General features: G+C 40.3%; 2 protein-coding genes across 2 annotated transcripts; one reads left to right on the forward strand and one right to left on the reverse strand.

Annotated features, from left to right (window-relative positions):
- Window positions 1-63: 63 nt before the first annotated feature.
- On the reverse strand, window positions 64-7,600 carry smarca5 (SNF2 related chromatin remodeling ATPase 5). Its single transcript, XM_083922435.1, has 24 exons — window positions 7,419-7,600; window positions 6,039-6,161; window positions 5,779-5,945; window positions 5,590-5,690; window positions 5,384-5,484; window positions 5,019-5,198; window positions 4,669-4,824; window positions 4,443-4,574; window positions 4,219-4,287; window positions 4,000-4,109; window positions 3,643-3,869; window positions 3,381-3,502; window positions 3,089-3,241; window positions 2,851-2,983; window positions 2,572-2,720; window positions 2,356-2,478; window positions 2,137-2,244; window positions 1,890-2,003; window positions 1,657-1,779; window positions 1,404-1,536; window positions 1,210-1,328; window positions 823-1,035; window positions 614-724; window positions 64-441 (listed from the first exon to the last, which is right to left on the reverse strand). The coding sequence occupies exons 1-24, from the start codon at window positions 7,491-7,493 to the stop codon at window positions 376-378; spliced, it is 3,108 nt and encodes a 1,035-aa protein (XP_083778561.1). The 5' UTR covers window positions 7,494-7,600; the 3' UTR covers window positions 64-375.
- A 2,355-nt stretch (window positions 7,601-9,955) lies between these two features.
- On the forward strand, window positions 9,956-18,783 carry usp38 (ubiquitin specific peptidase 38). The gene is made up of 11 exons (XM_083927192.1): window positions 9,956-10,082; window positions 12,364-13,054; window positions 14,293-14,428; window positions 14,525-14,654; window positions 14,861-14,962; window positions 15,367-15,525; window positions 15,639-15,832; window positions 15,965-16,058; window positions 16,160-16,266; window positions 16,470-17,814; window positions 18,460-18,783. Exons 2-11 carry the CDS (start codon window positions 12,373-12,375, stop codon window positions 18,622-18,624), a joined length of 3,114 nt encoding a protein of 1,037 aa, XP_083783318.1. The 5' UTR covers window positions 9,956-10,082; window positions 12,364-12,372; the 3' UTR covers window positions 18,625-18,783.
- Window positions 18,784-20,450: the final 1,667 nt, after the last annotated feature.

A 20,450-nucleotide genomic window follows, 5' to 3' on the forward strand; every position in this document is an offset into this window, starting at 1 on the left:
ACATTTTCTACTTCACATAGGAAGATAGAAGAACAAACGTTTTCTTAAGAATAAAAAGGGTACATATTGTTTCGAGCAATGGAATGTGGTACAACCAACAGACATAAATACATTTATTTCAATTAAGTACTAGTAAAAAAAGGACTAGCAAACAGAAAACTAAACCAGCACAGCTGCAGTGTTTAGGTAAGTGACAACCAGGCAGGCTTGTTGAAGAGCCCTTCCTAAAACCTAATACAAGTTCAGTCCATCAGGGGGATTTACACAGTACATTATCACAGCCTGCAAAACAGACATTAGAACTAACGATACCAGAGCTGGCTGCCACCCTTGTATTCTGACACCTCACGCAGTAGATTGAAGTTGTGAACAACTTCACAACTTGAGCTTTTTCCTACGTCCACGACCATCTGGGGTTGCCTCCGACTTTCGTTTCTGTGCCTAAAGAAGAGAAAAGTATGAGGGATTCAGTGCCTTCCAGACATAGCAAATATTGTTCTGAAAGACTAGCACTGGTAGTGAAAAACTTCCAACGATACACAGCCCTAGACAAATACTATTTTGAACATCTCAATCACCAGTAATAAATAAGTGAGATGCAGTTGTAACTTACCGAGGCACTCTTTGGGCCGCGTTTCTTCTTCTCAGCCTTCTCCCTCTCCTCCAGCTCCATGTTCTCTCTCTCTATCAGTGTAATCAGGGTGTTGCATCGCCTCTGGAGCTCCTACACACACACACATCACCGAACAAAATTGTTTTAAAATATCATGCTTAAAATAAAGATAAATTCAGGAGAAACAGCTCAAAGGAGCCATCATTTACCATGGCAGTCCTGGATTTGAGGAACCAGTCGAAGCGGAACTGAGGTGAGTTGCGGATGCACTGGCGCAGCTCGTCGTACACACTCTCCTTGTCGAAGCCCAGCTTGTGTAGCATACAGATAAGGAAGCGGTCCTCCTCCTCTGTGTAATTCTTTCCTTTGTTGGTGCCATAGGAGATACGGAGCTGATGGAAAGGAGCTTTGTAGCGACCGATCTGGGCAAAGAGATGAGAAACATAGCAAATTAATAATCAATTAATCAGGAAGATCAGAAGTGATGAGGAGACAATTAAGGGATCAGAGCAAGATTTACAGTTTAACACAAGGCTTAATGAGATAAAACTAATTAGGTAGTTTAAACGAGAAATGAATGGTTGAGAGTCAGCTACCTTTGAGTCCAGTGCTTTCTTGATGCTAATCCTTCTCTGGATCCTGGCCTCTCCTCTCTCTATCTGGGCCATGATCTTCTCGATATCCTGCAGCTCATTACAGCGCTCCCAGAATACAGCTGGAGGAACAGACAAGAATTAATTCACTAAATATGCAAAGACGTTTCCTGTGGAAAAAGAGAATAAGAAATTACCTGAATATTCCATGACTTCCTCTGGAGTTTTTCCCTCAACTTCTCTGGCAATGTTCTCAATATCATCTCTTCCCCACTTCTCGTTGGCTTTGATGAACTGGTTGAAGTCCCGTTTGTTCCAAATAGTAAATCCCTTCAATGAAGGAACATTTGATCATAATATGCTTAGTCTAGATTCAGACCCAAAACATTTAATGTGGACTTGCAGCATATCAACCATAAATTGATTGTATTAAGGGTGAATAATGGGTACCTGTTGCAGCAGGTTCTCCTTCTCCTCCAGTTCCTCCTCTGTGAGGGCCTCAGCCTCGTCAATCTTAGCCTGCTCTTCTTTCTGGAGCTGGGCCGAATTTGGCATTTCGGGATTACGGGGAACCTACAGAGACACAGCCACAGACTGACTTAGACTGATTTGCAAAACACATTACAACTCCAACCAGATGTGTACAAATAATCTATATCCTGTGTGAAAAAACATCTATATACCTTGTAGCCTATGGTCTTTCTGTAGAACAGAATTTCCTTTTCAAGAAGCTCAAAGAGACGTGGAGGGAAGAACTGGAAGTCCTGGACATTTGGCTGCTTGGGAGGACGAGGCGCCTGGGAAATGGAGCAAACAAATGTCATGCCTCAACCAGGATAAAATGTCCTCCATAATAAGAGCATTGTAATTACACATTCTGCTGCATTAATGCTTTATCCTACGGGTGTTTGTAGAGTGATCAGTCCTTACCTTGGGTGCTTTTGGCTCACTGACTCGCAGGGCCTCTCTAAAGTAGGCATCCACAGCGTAGTTGGCTTTCCTTTCTCTCTTGGGTGGCTCGATCCAGTTGGTAATGACCTGAATGAAGAAGCGAGAAGGGAACAAGGTAAAGACTCACATATTCATGTTGTTGGAATTAGAGACTGAATACTGATATATGTGGGGGTTTTTTCAAAAAAAATTTTTTACCTTTTTCTTCTCTCTATAATCTTCCCCTTCAAATGTGTATACACTGCTGTTCTCTGTGTCCATGGTGAAGTTTCTCAGAGTGCTCTCACCAAGTGAAGACAGCTTCTCCTTCATCTCCATAGTCTAGCAAATGACAATATCAGGGTGTTGATTTTATGGCAAATTTAAAAACTAGATACAAGAAACATAACTTTTCTGCAATGCATCCAGACTCACCTTCCTTTCACCTCTCTCCAGGATTGCGTCGATGTCATCATCTGTGATCTCGCTCTCTTTAGAGGCAAACACATGTGTGGCACCGTGGCGGATGATGGACAACATCTCATCCTTACCAAGTTTGTTTGCGCTTGGATCCACAAGTCTTCCTGTTAAACAAATAGAGGACAACTTAATGACATAGTCAAAACTCCTATTGGTATTTTAAGTACCAATCTAAAATTTCTCAGAGGTCTTTTATGAATTATGGTTATTAATAAGACAGAGAGAAGCAGTTACCTTGCTGGATGACGATGGAGTCCAGGCGCAGTTTCATCTCGGCCCTCTCCACAATCCTCTCCTCCACTGTGTTTTCAGTGATGAAACGAAATACACGTACCTGCTTCTGCTGACCAATCCTGTGAGCTCGGTCCTGAAATAAAAAGATAAAACTGGTCATGTCCCATGCATCTCAGATAAAAGTTAAACAGCACCCCCCGTCATTCATGAATAAGGTTCAACCCTTCAGAGTAATAACCATGGCCTGAAGATCCACTTGGGGGTTCCAGTCTGAGTCGTACAGGATGACCACATCCGCTGTAGCCAGGTTGATACCCAGTCCTCCAGCTCTGGTGCTCAACATGAAGATGAACTTAGCGCTGTTGGGCTCATTGAATGCGTTAATAGAGATCTGAAAACACACAAAGATACATGAAAGAGAAGTTTAATAAACTCAATAAACTCATCGTGGTTTCCTGAGAAAACCAGGTGGTAATCGATCAACTTAAATCTCCCATGACATCTTCTTATGCAAGATCCAAGTATCACACCTGTCTCTCCTCGTGTGGCGTTTGGCCGTCCAGGCGGCAGTAACCATAGTTCCTCCACATGCAGTAATCCTCCAAGATGTCCAGAACCCTGGTCATTTGACTGAAGATCAGCACACGAGAACCTGGGAAGAAGGGAGTATAAGTCAGAAGAGTGAAGAAAAAAAGAAGTCTGTACACTGGAAAACACTCTGTAATAAAGATATTATAACTGATGATGATAACGATAAATTCAAGTGAATTTAAGGCATGGCTATCGACATACCCTGCATCTTCATCTTGGGTAGCAGCTTGTCCAGCACCACCATCTTTCCACTGTTCACCACCAGATGGAGGTCAGTTGTGTATGGGGGACCAGGCTCTGCCCCGTCAAACAGGTACGGGTGGTTGCAGCATTTCCTCAGCTGCATGAGAACGTTCAGCAGACGCATCTTGTCCATCTTACCCGCTGAGTTCAGAATGTCAATGTCCTTCATCAGGATCTTTGTGTACCTGATGGGTTGTGACATGAGTTAATATTACATAATAGTGCACACCAATTTAATGTCATTATCCAGTTTATTTTAAGCTGTGTAGGATAAAGAAGCCAAGGACAAATTAAAGCGTAACTGAGGATGCTTACCATTCTCGCTGCATCTTACTCAGGCCCACGTACATCTTGATCTCTTTTTTCGGAAGCAGAGTCTTCTCTACGTCAGCTTTTATACGACGAAGCAAGAAAGGACGCAGAACCTAGGCGAAAAAAGAAATGACAAGAGTGCGTTAACCCAAATAAGAGTAAGACATCTTCAAATGTGATAAGATTAGTTAAGAATTGACATGAAGAAAATTATAAACTTACTGTGTGAAGACGTTCAACTAACTTCGTATCACCCAAACAGTTGTTTGTGTCGAACCAGGAATCAAAGTCCTATGGGAAAAAATGTTATAAGTATCAAAGAGCATTTTTCCTCCAAATAAAAAGACTAGACCCAAATCAGTTCAAGTAAGGATTCCAGCTTGCAGGTGGGTTTATTTTCTAATGAAAGTCCATGTTGACCTTGTGTATTTTTATGTGATTTTTACCTCTGCTGAGTTAAAGACGTCAGGCAGCAGGAAGTTCAGCAGAGCCCACAGCTCGTGAAGGTTGTTTTGCAGGGGTGTTCCAGTCAGCAACAAACGATTGGTGGTCTTAAATTCTCGCACAATCTCTGATAGCTATGGGGGGAAAAGGTCTCATTAGGAAATCTTGTAAAACGCTAACTGGTTGTGACATATATAACTGTCTGTTTTGTTTCGGTGACTGTCTGACCTTTGATTTCTCATTCTTGATTCTGTGGGCTTCGTCAATGACCAGGTATCTCCAGTTAAACTTCTTGAACACTGCCTTTTCAATGATGAGCATCTCATAAGATGTGACACACACATCCCATTCTCCGGGCAGCAGAACATCTCTGATCAGGGCATTCTGGACGCAAAAACATATGGCATTTTATCAGTGAAGATTTGAATGGACAACTACCAAATAAACCACTTATTTTTCATGAGTTAAGATAAAGTTGGCTGTAGCTCTAAGTGACAGATTATCTACCTAAAATGAATCCTGTACGCTGTTGACAAGTATTTCCCCTTTAAAGACAATTGTAAGCTTCTGACACCTACCCTCTGTTCTCTGTCTCCGATCAGGCAGACTGCACGGAGTGAAGGCACCCATCTCTTGAACTCATTCATCCAGTTGTAAAGGGTGGACTTGGGCACCAGCACCATGTGGGGACCAGGGATATTTCTGTAGTGCTTCATATAACCCAGCAGGGAAATAGTCTGCAAAGTCTTCCCCAAACCCTGAGAAGCAGTAAAGTGTGTGAGATAGAGCAGTGCATGTGAGTACAACGATACTGTTGTAAGAAAAAAAAAAAAAATATATATATATATATATATATATATATATATATATATATATATATATATATATATATAGAAATTTTTTATTTTAAATCACTCTCCTTTTGACCATGAGAAGTACTGACCATTTCATCAGCTAGGATGCCGTTGATGCCATTCTCATACAAAGAGATGAGCCAGTTCAGACCACGGACCTGATAGTCTCTCATTTTTCCTGATTTGACGTCTAAATCAGAGACAAGAAAATGCATTGTCATCACTTGTGCTCATCACGTAAATGTGCCACATACCATACTCTCAAGCTTATATAAAAAAACAGGTAAATGCTTACAGGAGGGAGAATCATCAAAGCGAGTGCAGACATTAGTCGTCTTGGTGCTCTCGTTCAGAAGCTCTTCATCCTCCTCTTGCTCTGTGCGGCGATGTCGGTTGCTGTTAAAGCACAGAAAACAAATAATCCATGATCATAGTGGGAGTAAACTTCCTAAAATGAAATAAATCTGTGTGGACACAAACTCACTCTCCGGCAATCAGCAGGTTCTGTTTCTCATCTTTCTTGATGCGAGGGCGCCCTGGCTTCATCTTCAAGGGGGAGGTGGGGGTCTTCTGTGCAGCTGGTTGAATGAAATGAGCAAACAACTCTGTTTGCTTCAACAGGTACTCAAATCTGTTGGTCCGGTCTGTTTGCTACATACACAGGAAGACAGTCTTGTTAACTTTTTTATCCAAGAACAGAGTGGTGAGCCATGCGGTGAAAACTATTAGTAAACATGTACTTACCACTTTCTCCTCATACCCAGGAGCAGATTCTTTTGTCTTGGATGAAGAGGAGGATGCATCTTGTCCATCAGCACCGGCATCTGAAGATGACTCTTTTCCAGCATCAGATGAATCAGACTTCTCCTGAACAGAAAAAAACAGACAGACAGTCTTGTTTAGTGGCTGTCCTCAGATTTGTCCAACAACACTACTGCCTTTACATTGTGATGCACACCTATGCTGCTAACACTACTATTTGCAGAGACAAGACACTTCACCCACCACTTAATTTCCCTAAATGCAATTTTAGCATTTAATGTATTATTTGTTCCTCCTTTGTCACTATGATTGTCTCATTACGTATTGATTACTATTAATGTTAGCATGTTCAGTGTTTATCACCTCAGATTGTGTTTTTGATTTGTCTTTTTTTATGCTATTCAGTAAACCGCACTGTAACTTCTGTATTTGTAACCATCTTTTTGCATTTTAAATCTTTTGTATGTTTTAATTGACCTTTAATAAGTTTAATTAAATGTGTTATGTGTTATTTCTCTCAATTCTTTTAATGTTTTATGTGAAGCACTTTGAATTGCCTTGTTGTTGAATTGTGCTATATAAATAAACTTGTCTTGCTATTTTGTAGTAATTGACTTTCTAATGTACTGTGGTAGTCTAGCCATTTACGGTTGCTTTTTTATACCATGTGTGCTGTACTGGTGTATTTCTACTGCTGTGACACTTCAGTTTTCCTACGTGGGATCAATAAAGTTGGTTTCACATGATCTTATTCCAACTGCTGAGCTGCAACCCTGAAAACCCCATCCCAGCATTAAGAGTTTTAATCAACACAAAGTGAAGCGGGAGGCAGTGCAGCGCCGTCCCTCTGGTTACAAAAGCCATCACTGCACATCACTGTCTCACTGAAAACAAAGACGCGGACAGGACAGTTGAGCGGAGCGCTGCTCGTACTTTGTTTTACACAAGACAGATCACAGTCACAAGCAACTCGCTGAGTGAATCTGTGCTTGGAGTAAATATAAAAGCTGTGCTGGGACTTTTAAATGTGACAATCGTGATGCGTGATTTCAAGCGGGGCTAAGCTAAGTAGCGTGGGCACGTATGAAACAGGCTGGCCCTGTTGCTGTAACGCGAGCTTCCGTCCCGACTGAATGGGACCGAGCTGTTGTTGTGAGCTAATGATAGCGCCGCCACGGCTAACGTTAGCTTGCGTTATCTAATTAGCGCAAACAGCCCGCATTAGCACCGACACTGGGAAAGTTTAACACAGCCGAATTAGAGGAACAAGTGGCTTTACGAGTATGATACTTGTGCGGCAGGTCTGTGGAGGATGTACGCGGCGCTGAGACGGTTACAATGCCCCTTTTAAACCCATGTTACCTCCACTCCTCCTCCGGCTTCTTCAACTTCAGTCGGCTCTTCCCGCTGTTCCACACCGCTCAGGATTTCAGACATCTTTTTATCGAATTTTCTCTTCGATACAGATGAATCTTCCGTTATTTTAGGGCCCTTGTGTACTCCCCTAGAAGAGCCTTTGGATATTTCCCGAACTTTCTCCGCGGTAAATGTGAACCGTCCAGTTGTTTATAATGAAAGACGCACCGGTTGGTCAAAGGTAGCACGTTCCCGCTAGCAAGCTTTTTTTTCTCGGGCACCCGCGTTCACATAGCGCCAACGTTACCCCGGGATATCGCGAGACTTTGTTATGCTGCCTTTAGCGTCTGTTGGAATTGTCGATTTGGCTTTGTTGACAGCTGACTTTTGATGTTAGCGTGTGTAGTTAACCACATTTATATTTTTAAAGATTCAGATTTAAATCATATTTAACCACTATGGGAAACTCAAAAATAGCTCATTAGAAAAAACGATTAGATTATTTGGACATCTCAGATTTACTCCCTTAGTTTAGCAGACCCCCATACGTTTTTGGTTTTGTTTCTTCATTCATTTTTTATGTTTTGCTGTCTTTGTACATTTTAATTTATGTTATTATTGTTTTTGCATTGTGTATAACTCTGTAACATGTAAGACAAGTAATGTTTATATTGAATCTTTTCAATCAAAAATAAAAAAGTGACCCAGTTTGTCTGTACCAAACAGTCTTTATAGTGAAACCAACAGCAAATAAATAATAACTAAATATTGGATGGAAGGAAGGGAAATGCAAAGATCACTGTATATTGATACCAGTTCTATTATCATAGAAAGCTTGCTAGACCAGACAACAATGTCAGCCTTTGAGTAAAAAAAATTGCACTATAAACAGAACTTTATGCTTTGCTGACTTGGTTTGTTACATTTGCCAATAGCATAATCATTTCACTGGTTACAGTTGACAGCTGATTTAAATGGCCCCTGATATTAGCCTGTGTAGTTACCTAGTTTGCGTTTCTATTTTAAAGATTCAGATTTAAATCATATTTGACCACAATGGGTTACTTAAAACTCAAAAATAGAAAATTAGCAAAAAACATTAGATTCTTTGGACATCAGATTTACTCCCTTAGCTTAGCAGATCACATGTGTTTTTTTCCCCTCATTATTTTTTTGTACATTAATTTTCTTTCTACATTTAGAGTCACATTTTTGGCATTGTGTATACCTCTGTAACATGTAAGACAAGTAATGTTTGTATTGAAACTTTTCAATAAAAAAGTTACCACATCTGTCTGCACAAAACAGTCTTTATAGTGAAACCAACCACAGCCAGTAAATAATAATTAAACATTGGATGAAAGGAAGGAAACTGCAGCAAAAACAAAAATCCCTGTAAACCAACACCAATTCTATTATCCTAGAAAGCTTGCTAGACCAGACCACAATGTCAGCCTTAAAGTTAAAAAAAAACCCTGCAGAATGTTATGCTTTGCTGATTCTTTTTGTTACATTTGCCAATGAGTGTAATCCTTTAACTGGTTTAAAGTCTGAATTTGGGTTAAAAAACAATGTGACATAATATTTGATTATTATTACTTACAGTATGGTTAATTTAGGTCAAATACACTGTAACAATATCCTGATCAGCTGATCCCAAGTAGGCTATGTTGTTTGAAATTCATTTTCATACACTTCTTGTAAATATATTTAAGATATGTTATCTCTCCACATTTTTGCTATAGTATATTAAATCATACCTGCAGGACGTTGCTCCCCGTTTATACTCCTATAATTACAGCAGTTTGGTCCCTAATAATATTTAAAAAGAACTGCTTTGATTATTTCAAGATGTCCATAAATTGTCTCAACCCATTCGGTAAAAGCCTTTTTGGGGGCATTGCCCCTATGTAAACTGATTATAGAGACCATACAAATGTTGATTATTCTTATCTTTTTACATTTCCCTGTGTTTATATTGTTCATATTATTTCTATATTTTCTACAATTTATTGTTCCTTAGTGATGCTTCTATGTTTGCTATCCACTTTGCTGCAAAAAGGAAATCTAACCTTTTTGGGACTAATAAAAGAATATCTTATGCATAAAAATAATAAAAATAAAAGTATATATGTAGCCTTAAATTTATCACACACTTACAGTGTAACTTGACTGGCCCTTCAGGTTTTCAAATTTAAAAAGAAAAATATATACCAGTCAGTAGTATAGCTAGTAATTCAGTAAATTTGATATTTCAACCAAAAGCCCACTTCGCTTGAAACTAAGTGGAGATGGACATGGGGTATTTGAATGCAGCACACCAACTTGTACAGAAACGGCTCAAAAGTGTCCAAATCTCTTTTTTATAATTTGACAAAAAATGTGTTTCGTGATTCAAAATGTTCAAAAACATCCTTCACAGTGAACCACCGATTTTATCACCCAAAATACAACAACCGCGTCACAGGCAATGTTGGGACGAAAAATGGCTTCACTCAGGGGTCCTACCAACTCCTCTGTCCATAGGAGTGACGTCGCTAGAAGGGTAATCAGCTGATTCTGAACGATCAAATGAACCAAAATAACACGGTTTTATCTGTCAAAAGACGCCTAACATCGACGGACAACTGAGGATATTCTGGTCGGACATTGTTGACATGCTTTATTTGGGTAAGTACTGATTGTAGAGCATCTGCATCGCGTTAATACATGACGGTATTTATGCTAAGTCAGAGGAACATAGCGTTACTCAGCTAACTGCAGGCCTGTTTGGTTGCTTTGTTCGTTTTTTTTGTGATCGGAGGAGGTTCGTAGCAACTGTCGCTATGGGTATGGAATGTGGAACGGACTCCAGCGGTTTAGTAGTAAATAACATCGGAGCCACGTTTCAACTGCCGGGCGTACATAAATAACCGTTAACGTCTCAGCTAGCGCTAGCTAACTAGCCGCTTGTATCCACGCAAGAAGCAGAGCAGTCAGTCGCTGCTGTGTGATCCTGAAGCGGCGAGATAAGATGAAAACATCAGATGTGAAGGCGTATTGTATAGTTATCAATAGTGGAAGGAGTACTAAGAGCTTTTACTTCAGTACAAGTAATAATACCACACTGTAGAAATACTCTGTTACACGTTTAAAATATCCTGCATTCAGAATGTTACTTAACCTTAAGTAAAAATAGTAATACCAAGCTGTAGAAATACTCTGTATTCAAAATGTTACTTAACGTTAAGTAAAAGTAGTAATACCAAGCTGTAGAAATACTCAAAACATCTGTATTCAAAATGTTAATTGACCTTAAGTAAAAGTAGTTATACCAAGCTGTAGAAATACTCTAAAATCTGTATTAAAAATGTTAATTAACCTTAAGTAAAAAGTAGTAATACCAAGCTGTAGAAATACTCTGTATTCAAAATGTTACTTAAGTAAAAGTACAAAAGTATAACCATCCAAAAGTTTCAGAATAATAGTTTTTCCTTTATGTCAGACCCAATGGATCCATATCACATTTTTTAAAACAGCACAGTTAAAAGGCACAGTTAAAGCACAGTAAAAAACAACCTTCCACCCTTTTCAATGTCTAACATACAGACATGTCTGTAACAAATATAACATGTTATCAGATTGTTATTATTGATCGATTAATGCAGTTATCACTTTAATGTTGCAGCTTATAAAGGTGTGGTTGTTTTATTTACTTTATATACTGCTGGCTAGCTTAAACTATAATACTAAATGTTATTTAATTTGTTGATAATAAGTTTGTATTTATAATCCGAATCTGTAAAGTAACTAGTAAATTAAGTTACCAAATAAATGCAGTGGAGTAAAAAGTACTATATTTTCTCTGAAATGTTGTGGAGTAGAAGTATAAAGTAGCATAAAATAGAATCTCAAGTAAAGTCCGAGTACCTCAAAATTACCTCAAAAAGTACTAAAAAAAATAAAATAAAAATACTTGAGTAAATATATTTAGTTACTTTACACCACTGATAATAATGCTTTTGTTGTTTGGGCAGATAATTAATATATGTTCAACTGAGGATTTACAAAACATCAACTTTCCTGTCAAAAATGCCCACAAACAAAAATATGACTAAACATTAGAGAACAATTCAGTGACTGAACAAAGTTCACCGAAACACTGACCTGTGGTTTTGCGGAAAACAGACATTTTAAGGAAGTTTAAGGAAATACACTTGTGTTTATAAATAAAAACGTAATATGTATTTAGGTTATTTGTCTTTACTAGGTAAAAAAAACAATCTAATAAGTTGCTGAATTAAATTGAGCGGTCGAAATGTTTTGTGTTCAAAACAAATTTCCCTGTCTTCTGCACTACAGCTGTACACAAAAACTGTTGTTGTTCTATGATGTTGTAAAGGCACAATTTGTCATATGATCTAAAGAACCTTTTTCGCCTCAATAGTCACATCACAGCAAAGTCTACAAGCTCTACATTCCAGTTTCAGCACATTAACGCTGAGTATACATGTCTACCTTTTGAATGCTCATAGTCTGTGCACTCAACAAATGCGGACAATGTGTACACCGGTAGAAAGGACCCTATGCACCTATAGGCTTTTTAAACAGCAGACATTTTTGACTCGTCATAGTAGGAAAAGCACAGGGGTAACTAGTAATATAAACAATGGCTCTGTTATATTCTAATACCCTTGGGGACTGTGACATTGAGCCAGCATATGCACCATGCAATTCCAGGACTTTGAAACTGAAGCGGCTAAAGGGAAACTATGGCATGTCAAAATATCCTCTATTAAAAGGCCTATCAAGGATTGGAACGGACTCATGTGATATGTAATTTATTAAAACAGACATAAGATATAATAATAAATGAGGCCTACACATTCGTTTTAGTATTAGAGGATGCCTCAGAAGGTTATGACCAGTTTAACAAGTGTCAGCTAATTATTTCCTCATTTGCCTTCTACAGACCATCATCATGGACAAAATTTTGGAGGGACTTGTGAGCTCCGATCACTCTGTTCCAGTGAAGAGGGCCATTGTGAAGAAGGTAGTGGAAGCAGCAGAGAAAGAGGTGACAGAGGAGCAGTGTCAGGCGTTGTTTACTCTCACCACCCGCCTCGTCTTGCTTGGTGAAGATGCCTTTCAGAGACAGATCGGCTTCCAGGTCTTGGAAGCCTACGCACGTTACCACCGCCCAGAGTTTGAGCGTTTCTTCAGCAAAGACTTTGTCCTCAGTCTTCTCCAGCAGGGCTATGGCCAACTGGACCGCAAAGACCCAGCCATAATAGACTACATTCACTGCTGCCTGCGGTTGCTCATCAGCTGCCCCTCTGTGCTTGAGATCTTCAGCGTGATTCAGGTGGAGGTTTTAAGGATGGTGTGTGAACGTCCCGAGCCTGCCCTTTGTGCCCACCTGAGCACTTTGCTGTCAGACTTTTTGCAGTGCATCCCGAGGGATAAGTCTGGCGTTTTGTTCTGCCAGCAGCTGGTGAGGACCATCAGTTACTTCCACTGCTTTGCCAGCCAAGAGCGGGAGCTGAGAGAGTATGTAGGTCAGGTGACTAAGGTCAGCACACTGCTGCAAAATATCTGGAAGGCTGATCCAGCAACACTGCTTCCCTCACTGCAGGAAGTGTTTGCCATTATCTCTTCCACAGGTAAGATTCCTTCTGTCCTTCGTCCTTCCTTTCAAAATAGCTATATTAGATGGGATTGCATCCGGAATTAGTTACAAATGTCCTAAATAAGCTTAATATGAAGTTTGGATTTGATTCAGAGATTTATAAATGTCTGCTTACCAATATTGAAAAAAGTGTATTTGCATATGGCAGCGTGGGACCATAAAAATAATTTCCCCCTGGGATTATTAAAGTATTTTTGATTCTGATTATACCGCTCCCTCTATAAATCTTGGCATTGACACCCGGGTTGTTAGCACTGACTGAGCACCCAACACTTACCTTGTTTCATTTTGGTTTTTCAGAGCCCTGCCAATAGCTGACTTTGATGCCATGGCTTAGTTCTCTCATTTGTGGATGTTCATCCAACAATATTCAGTATTATTGGCACACTGATTATTTTCATTTTGAAAGTAGTGGCCTCATTTTACACACTCGTCATTGCTTGGAGCAATTCCCTTCAAATCCACTGATTCAATGAGTGCATTTTCTTCAGGGGCAAATTGAAAAGCATTAGCTGTGAATATGTAGTTCAGAATACTTTTTGCAGTTGTTTTTGTTGATGGTAAACTTTAGGGATGTCCTGAGCCTACTGCGCAGTGTTGCGAGTGACTGAACTGTGGAGTAGCACAAAATAAACAAACAGAGGGCAGCGGTTTCAATTAAATAGCCACACTGTCAGCATGCATCAGTGAGCAATGCAAGCAGAGCCACTTTGGTTGAAAAGGTCACTCTGCCTCTATTACAGTGACAGTTTTCAGGTGAGCTGTGCTTCTGTCTAAAGAGCTGGTGTCAAAATCCTGTCACAGCAACAACAACAGATCCCCAGTACTCTTCAGATATTACCCAAACACCCTAGGACACTACCTAAAAGAGAGTGAATCAGTGAAAAACTGCACTTAAAAACTTAACAATCATCCTTATCATTTCAACAAGAAATTTTTTGTATTTTAGCAAAATACTGAAAGCAGCAGTGAGGCAGAAATGAGTACACCCTAATACATCTTTATTTATCGCAAGTAATATTCTTATTGTGATATTCAACAATGATATCACATATGGCACTTACGTGGTTAAATAGAGGTTTAATAATAATAAAATATTTTCTAATAGTCCTACTTTCTGCCCCACTTACTGTCCCTCGAAACAAAAAGAAAAGGCATGGTTGTGTAATTATGTACCATTTCTACTTTAATTTTTTTCTTTTTTTCCCCCAGACCCCTCCTTTGACCCATCCATTGCTCTGGCCAGCCTGGTGCAGCACATCCCTGTCCAGATGATCACAGTGCTTATCAAGAGTCTCACCACAGACCACAATGTCAAAGATGCAAGCATGACTAAAGCACTCTGCAGGTTACCCCTCCCATCTAATTATCCAGGATGAATGTTACCATCATTTTCCCGCATGTTTGCACAGTATTTACACCCCACCTACTTCTCTCTATCCAGGATGATTGACTGGCTTTCATGGCCTCTGGCCCAACATGTTGATACCTGGGTCATCGCTCTACTGAAAGGACTGGCTGCAGTTCAGAAGTTCACTATCCTCATAGATGTCACTTTGCTTAAAATTGAACTGGTTTGTAGTGAGATCTCCTCATTTTGATTTATTATGGACCTCAGGAAAAAGCTAGTCTGTGTATGCATATTTTAAAGCTACGCAGATGTTAAACTGCAGTAATAATTAAGTTGGATTGCAGCCATTTTTCTTAAAGATATTTTACCCGGGGCTGTTAAAAAGCCCGAATTTGTATAAATGTATTAATGAAATCTTTTTACCCATAGGTATTCAGTCGACTGTGGTACCCCATTGTGCGACAGGGGGCGCTAGCGGTGCTCTCCCACATGCTACTGAGTTTCCAGCACTCTCCTGAGGCCTTCCATTTGGTATGGGACCTCCTGCCTCCTCAGTCCTCACAGCCCATTTCCCTCTCATATGGTCGCTTTATTGGTTTTCTCATTTTCATCTCTTCTGGCTTAAATTACTCTAAAGCTGCATAGACTTCTTTTCCCAGAACCCAAGGCTCGGCTCCGTTGTCCCACTAATGATGTGTGAAACGCTTAAATGCCAAGCAATGGCCCTTGAGTTGGCCAGTTTCATTAGTATCTAAAAACATGAACCGTCTGAAAAATACTCAGCAAATGAGACTGAATCCTCTGTGGGGTTCCTGATGTGCAACTACCCTCTGGCTGACCGTGCTGCATATTTTTTATGATTAATATTTGCAGTACCTTCCAGCACCACAGCGTCCTCAACATTTTTCTCTTCTCTTCATCCCTCACCGTCCCAGGTTGTTCCACATGTGGTGCATCTGGTCCAGTCTTTGAGGACAGATGGTCTCCCCACCAGCAAAGCTTTCTTGCTGCAGTTCACAGAGCTCATACACTGCATGATGTACCAGTACTCCGGCTTCCCTGACCTATATGACCACATAATAGAGGCCATCAAGGTAAAAGAACATACAATAAATGGCTCATATACTGTGTATATATATATATATATATATATATAAGTATACATATAGTGTGCTGTCTTTCTAATAATTTCAATTTGGCTTCTCAGGATCTCCCAAACCCTGGAGAAGAGAAGATCAAGCTGGTGTTGAATCAAAGTGCCTGGACGTCCCAGTCCAACTCATTTGCTTCGGGTCCTCTGAGGCAAGTTGGGAAGTCTGAGACCGGCAAGACTGGCCTGGTCAACCTGGGGAACACCTGCTTCATGAACAGCATCATCCAGACCCTCTTCATGGCTACAGAGTGAGTTGTGCATGCAAAAAACACACGTACACACTCGTTGTATTTTTGTATTTGTATACTGAAACATACAGTAAAACATGGATGAATATGGACAGTGTGAGTGTAGTTAACCTTTTTGTTTTTTTCTCTCAGTTTCAGGCGGCATGTTTTATCATTACATCTCAATGGTTCCAACACACTCATGAAAAAGCTCCAGCTTCTCTTTGCTTTCCTTGCGCATACCCAGGTGAGTGTTGTCTTGTGTAATGGATATAACAGAATATTATTCCTGATGACAACAACAATTGATGGCACAACGACTCTGTGGTGCATGTCTGTTTCCTACAGAGGGCAGCATATGCTCCCAAAAACTTCTTGGAAGCATCGCGGCCTCCCTGGTTCAACGCGGGCTCTCAGCAGGACTGTTCTGAGTACCTCAGGTTTCTTCTAGACAGGTACGGCTGCACTCCAAGCAGATATGATGAATCATAACAGGATTGTGTCAAGTTAGTGTGTCAATCTTTTGCTGTTAAGCAGGCAAATCAAATCAAATAACATGGGAGTGTTGAGTATGCATAACTCAACACAAATTAAAAGTGATGCACTGTTGTTCTTCTCTCCTCTAATGTTGAGTCCCTCTTGTCTCCTGATCTCAAAGGTTACATGAAGAGGAGAAAACAATTCAAGTCCTGGAATCAGTTAAGCCAAATGTTGCCCCCCCTGTTGATACAAGCAGCAAAGACCCAACAGGTCAGACTTCTCCAGAGGTTGTCGCAGAGCCATCTTTAACTTCAGCAGAAATCAAACCCGAGGATGATGGGAGGACAGTGACAGAAAGGATGTTTGGTGGGAAGCTCATCACAGGTATTCGCTGTATGCAGTGCAACGGCATCTCTGAGAAAGAGGAGCCTTTTACAGATCTCTCTTTGGCCTTCTGTCCTTCTGACACATCTCAGGGCAGCCCTCAACCTGAGGGGCCCTCAGAGGAACCCAAGGTTCTGTGTCAGGGATCCGTCAATGGTGGCAGTGAAATTCCTGAGCCAGGCTCGGCCAAAGCCCCAGCTAGCAATGTTCATTTTGTGCCAGTGACAAATGAGCCTCCTCTCTCTGTGCCTGACCTGGTGAACTATTTCCTGGCTCCAGAGATCCTGGATGAAGAGAATGCCTATTTCTGTGAGAAGTGTAGCTCCCTCCAGCGGGCAGAGAGGACCATGAAAGTGGTATCAGCACCTGAATACTTGATCCTTACCCTGCTGCGATTCTCATATGATGCAAAGTGCCATGTCCGGAGGAAGATTCTGGAAAATGTCACCATTCCGCCACTCATGAGACTTCCTGTACATGCCCCTTCAATGCCTACACAGTGTTCCTCTTCTACCTCTTCTCCTCTGCAGGTGGATTCTCCTGAGAGTAGTGAGAATCTGGCCAAGAAGCTCAAACCTTCTCAAAAAGATGAGGAAGAGGAGAGGGAAAGGATAGATGGAGCTGAGCATATAAACGGAGGAGGAGAAATGTCAATCCAGTCAGTGCCCTATGTCCTTAGCTCGGTGGTGATGCATTCTGGTATATCGTCTGAGAGTGGCCACTACTATTCTTATGGGCGTAACATTAACGGAGCAGATGGAACACAGCATCCAGCCAACCAGTTCGCCCTCAAGGAGGATTTGGGGAATGGCCAGGCCGAGTGTAGTCTCTCCACCTGCTCGGCTCTCTCAATTCCACCTGAACAAGGGAACACACTACCTAACAGTGGCCAGGAGGCAAGGGATTGGTTGCTGTTTAATGATAGCAGAGTGACATTCACGTCCTTCCAATCAGTGCAAAACATTACAAATCGCTTCCCCAAGGACACAGCTTATGTGCTCATGTACAGGAAACAGGAGCTACCAGGGCAGAACATAAATGGGGGACTGATGGCAAATGGAATGAGATTGAGCGCTGAGCCTCCCCTGCAGAAAGAACTACTGGATGCTATTATCAAGGACAACAAGCTGTATTTACAGGTATGTGGGGATGAAGAAAAATCAATGCTTCTCTCACATACAGGCATTGTGTTACTTAAAATCAGCCCCTATAAATTATACCAATAAATGCTATCCAAGTGTGAAGTGATTAGTATTGGAGTGTTTAATCTTCTGCTAAGAGGTTCATTGGATATTTCGGGTGAAACGCTTTGCTAATTTTTTTATGCTTTACATGCATTTGACGCGTAACATCATTACCAGTAACCCCTTTAAGCGTGAGGTTATTATGAAAGTCGAGGGCTGTACAAGATTCTCTCAGGTGGAAAGAAGCTGAGGGAAAACAGAGCGTTCTTTTACAGACGACTAAAAGCCTGCAGAGTTGTTTTGACCAAACTTGAAGCCAAATCTGAACGGTCGTGTTATAAGACGTGAGGTGTAATTTCACGAGTCATTGAACTGTGGTGTGTTGAGTTAACCTTCCAGTGCAATGGTTTAAGTGACTCAAGTAAATCACCTCTAGAGGGTGCTGTAATGATGTGACAACACTGAATCACTGTCAGACACATTGAACTACGCCAATACTAAATGAAGTCTTTGGCAAAGAGCAAGTTAGGTGTATTTTTTAATCCGGTTTACAAATAATCAAACTCTGAAACATTCCTTTTTCTTCCACGCTGTCAATAGGAACAGGAGCTCAATGCTCGGACCCAGGCTCTCCAGGCTCCTTCATCCTCTTGCTCATTCAGGCCCAACGGTTCAGACGACAACAACCCACCAGGGAGCTGTGGTCCATCTGGTGGAGGTGGAGGGGGAGGGGGCTTCAATACCATTAGTAGACTGGTCTTCTGAATGGGAAAAAAAGAAATGCTGAAAAAAAAAGAGAAATGCTGAGGGAAAACCCAGATGAACTGGCACTTGGAGGGTCCTGAACTGTTCATATGGAAGCCTGGGCTGCCATACCATAGATGTGCATATAACCTCATGAACAGAGCACTGAAATGACCTAAAAACACACACACACACACACACACACACACACACACACACACACACACACACACACACACACACACACACACACACACACACACACACACACACACACACACACACACACACACACACACACACACACACACACACACACACACACACACACACACACACACACACACACACACACACACACACACACACACACACACACACACAGCATCTGTGCTGATTCTGGATTTGATTTTGTTCCAACCAAAATGGTTTTTATACCACTGTTTCAGTCATCATTTAATAGTGTTTGATTTTTTTTTTAGGTTCCCTTTTTGTGATCACAGATATTGTTGTCTTTCATTAATTGTCCAAATTTCTAAACTTGGGATAGATGATACTTAATAGATACCTGGTGCAAATGTCTTTAAATTAAATAATAATAAACCTTTGCATACAATGATAGATATGTGAAACTGGTTGAGTCTAGAACATGCTCATCTTACATGGTTCGTCAAAGTGTTTATATTACCTCACACACAAACATGCATGTGCAGTGCACACTACAAAAGAAGGCATTCAACTGTAAGATAAACTGACTTTTTTGATTTGTCGTATTTCTAAAAGAACAGCTCACAACCTTTGTTTATTCTTCTGATTTGCATGGATATTTTCTTGATTTTCATTATTGAATCTTTTTTTTTAATGTGTGCTTTGTTGTGTTTTACAGGTTTCATATCCCATGCAATAAATGTACATATGACTTAAAATGTCATTCTGAATAATCATGGAACACAAAACTATATGGGGAAAACTGTATTTGCCAATCTCCAAGATAAAGGCACTTTCAGTATGATTATTGAATGCTGCCATCCCACTAATAGGTAGTGTGATCTACAGAGAAGTAAATTACAACTGTATTTGGCCACGTTTAACTGTTTCACAGCTTATTTTAATGCACTCCTCTGATCATTCAGGGAGACTTGTCTTCATGCTGATTTTATGTGCCTTTTTCATATTTAATGCATATTTTTGAAGAGGAATTTGTCAGGATACACACCTCAGCTGTACTGTGTTAATATTCATAAAGGCTTCCCCTGTCGCTACAGTAAAAACAAACCAGTATTTATTGTACAGACTTACTTAACCAGGCAGGTTATTTAAGGTAACATTATTTTAAGTGGTATGTTGTCAAAGAGGTAGATGTTGGGGAATAAACTACACATGTAGTGATGATACGAATGTTTTAAAAAATAAGAAATTATGAAGATAAAAGGCAACTAATAAATACTCAATTGAGTGACGGTAAGATGAAGCAGCAAATGGTTTCTGGAAACCTTGAATTCATTTCTGTGTAAATGAGCCAAACACCAAAGTCATGCGTGTGTTGTTATGCTCAAGCTTACCTCAGTGTCTTGTGACCTTACTTGTCACATTTCAACTGCAGACAATATATTGACCACTTGGAGCCGTCTCAAATATTGTATTATATCTTGAAAACTTTTTGATTTGGTTGTTTTTATGGCTTGGATAGATCACCTACTGTATATAATTTGTATTATTTTTTGCATTATATAGACCATGTCATCACCAGTGCCAGTTTTCTTCTGGGAGCCAGATAAAAATGTGGCAAGATGGATTTGCAGATACTACTTATTCTTAATTAAATGTTTCAAAATGAAAATGGTTAA

The sequence above is a fragment of the Echiichthys vipera genome (genome assembly GCF_963691815.1).
Source record: "Echiichthys vipera genome assembly, chromosome: 2".
Classification (NCBI taxonomy): domain Eukaryota; kingdom Metazoa; phylum Chordata; class Actinopteri; order Perciformes; family Trachinidae; genus Echiichthys; species Echiichthys vipera.

What these genes read in the sequence shown, in the direction of transcription:
- smarca5 (XM_083922435.1), bottom strand. Translation starts at nt 7,493, where the DNA reads ATGTCTGAAATCCTGAGCGGTGTGGAACAGCGGGAAGAGCCGACTGAA. An exon ending in ACCCAAGATGAAGATGCAGG is followed by an intron (nt 3,503 to 3,642) that starts GTATGTCGATAG and finishes CCTTCTTCCCAG; the next exon opens with GTTCTCGTGTGCTGATCTTC. An exon ending in GGAAGTCATGGAATATTCAG is followed by an intron (nt 1,329 to 1,403) that starts GTAATTTCTTAT and finishes CTGTTCCTCCAG; the next exon opens with CTGTATTCTGGGAGCGCTGT.
- usp38 (XM_083927192.1), top strand. Translation starts at nt 12,373, where the DNA reads ATGGACAAAATTTTGGAGGGACTTGTGAGCTCCGATCACTCTGTTCCA. An exon ending in CTCCTGAGGCCTTCCATTTG is followed by an intron (nt 14,963 to 15,366) that starts GTATGGGACCTC and finishes TCACCGTCCCAG; the next exon opens with GTTGTTCCACATGTGGTGCA. An exon ending in CTCAGGTTTCTTCTAGACAG is followed by an intron (nt 16,267 to 16,469) that starts GTACGGCTGCAC and finishes CTGATCTCAAAG; the next exon opens with GTTACATGAAGAGGAGAAAA.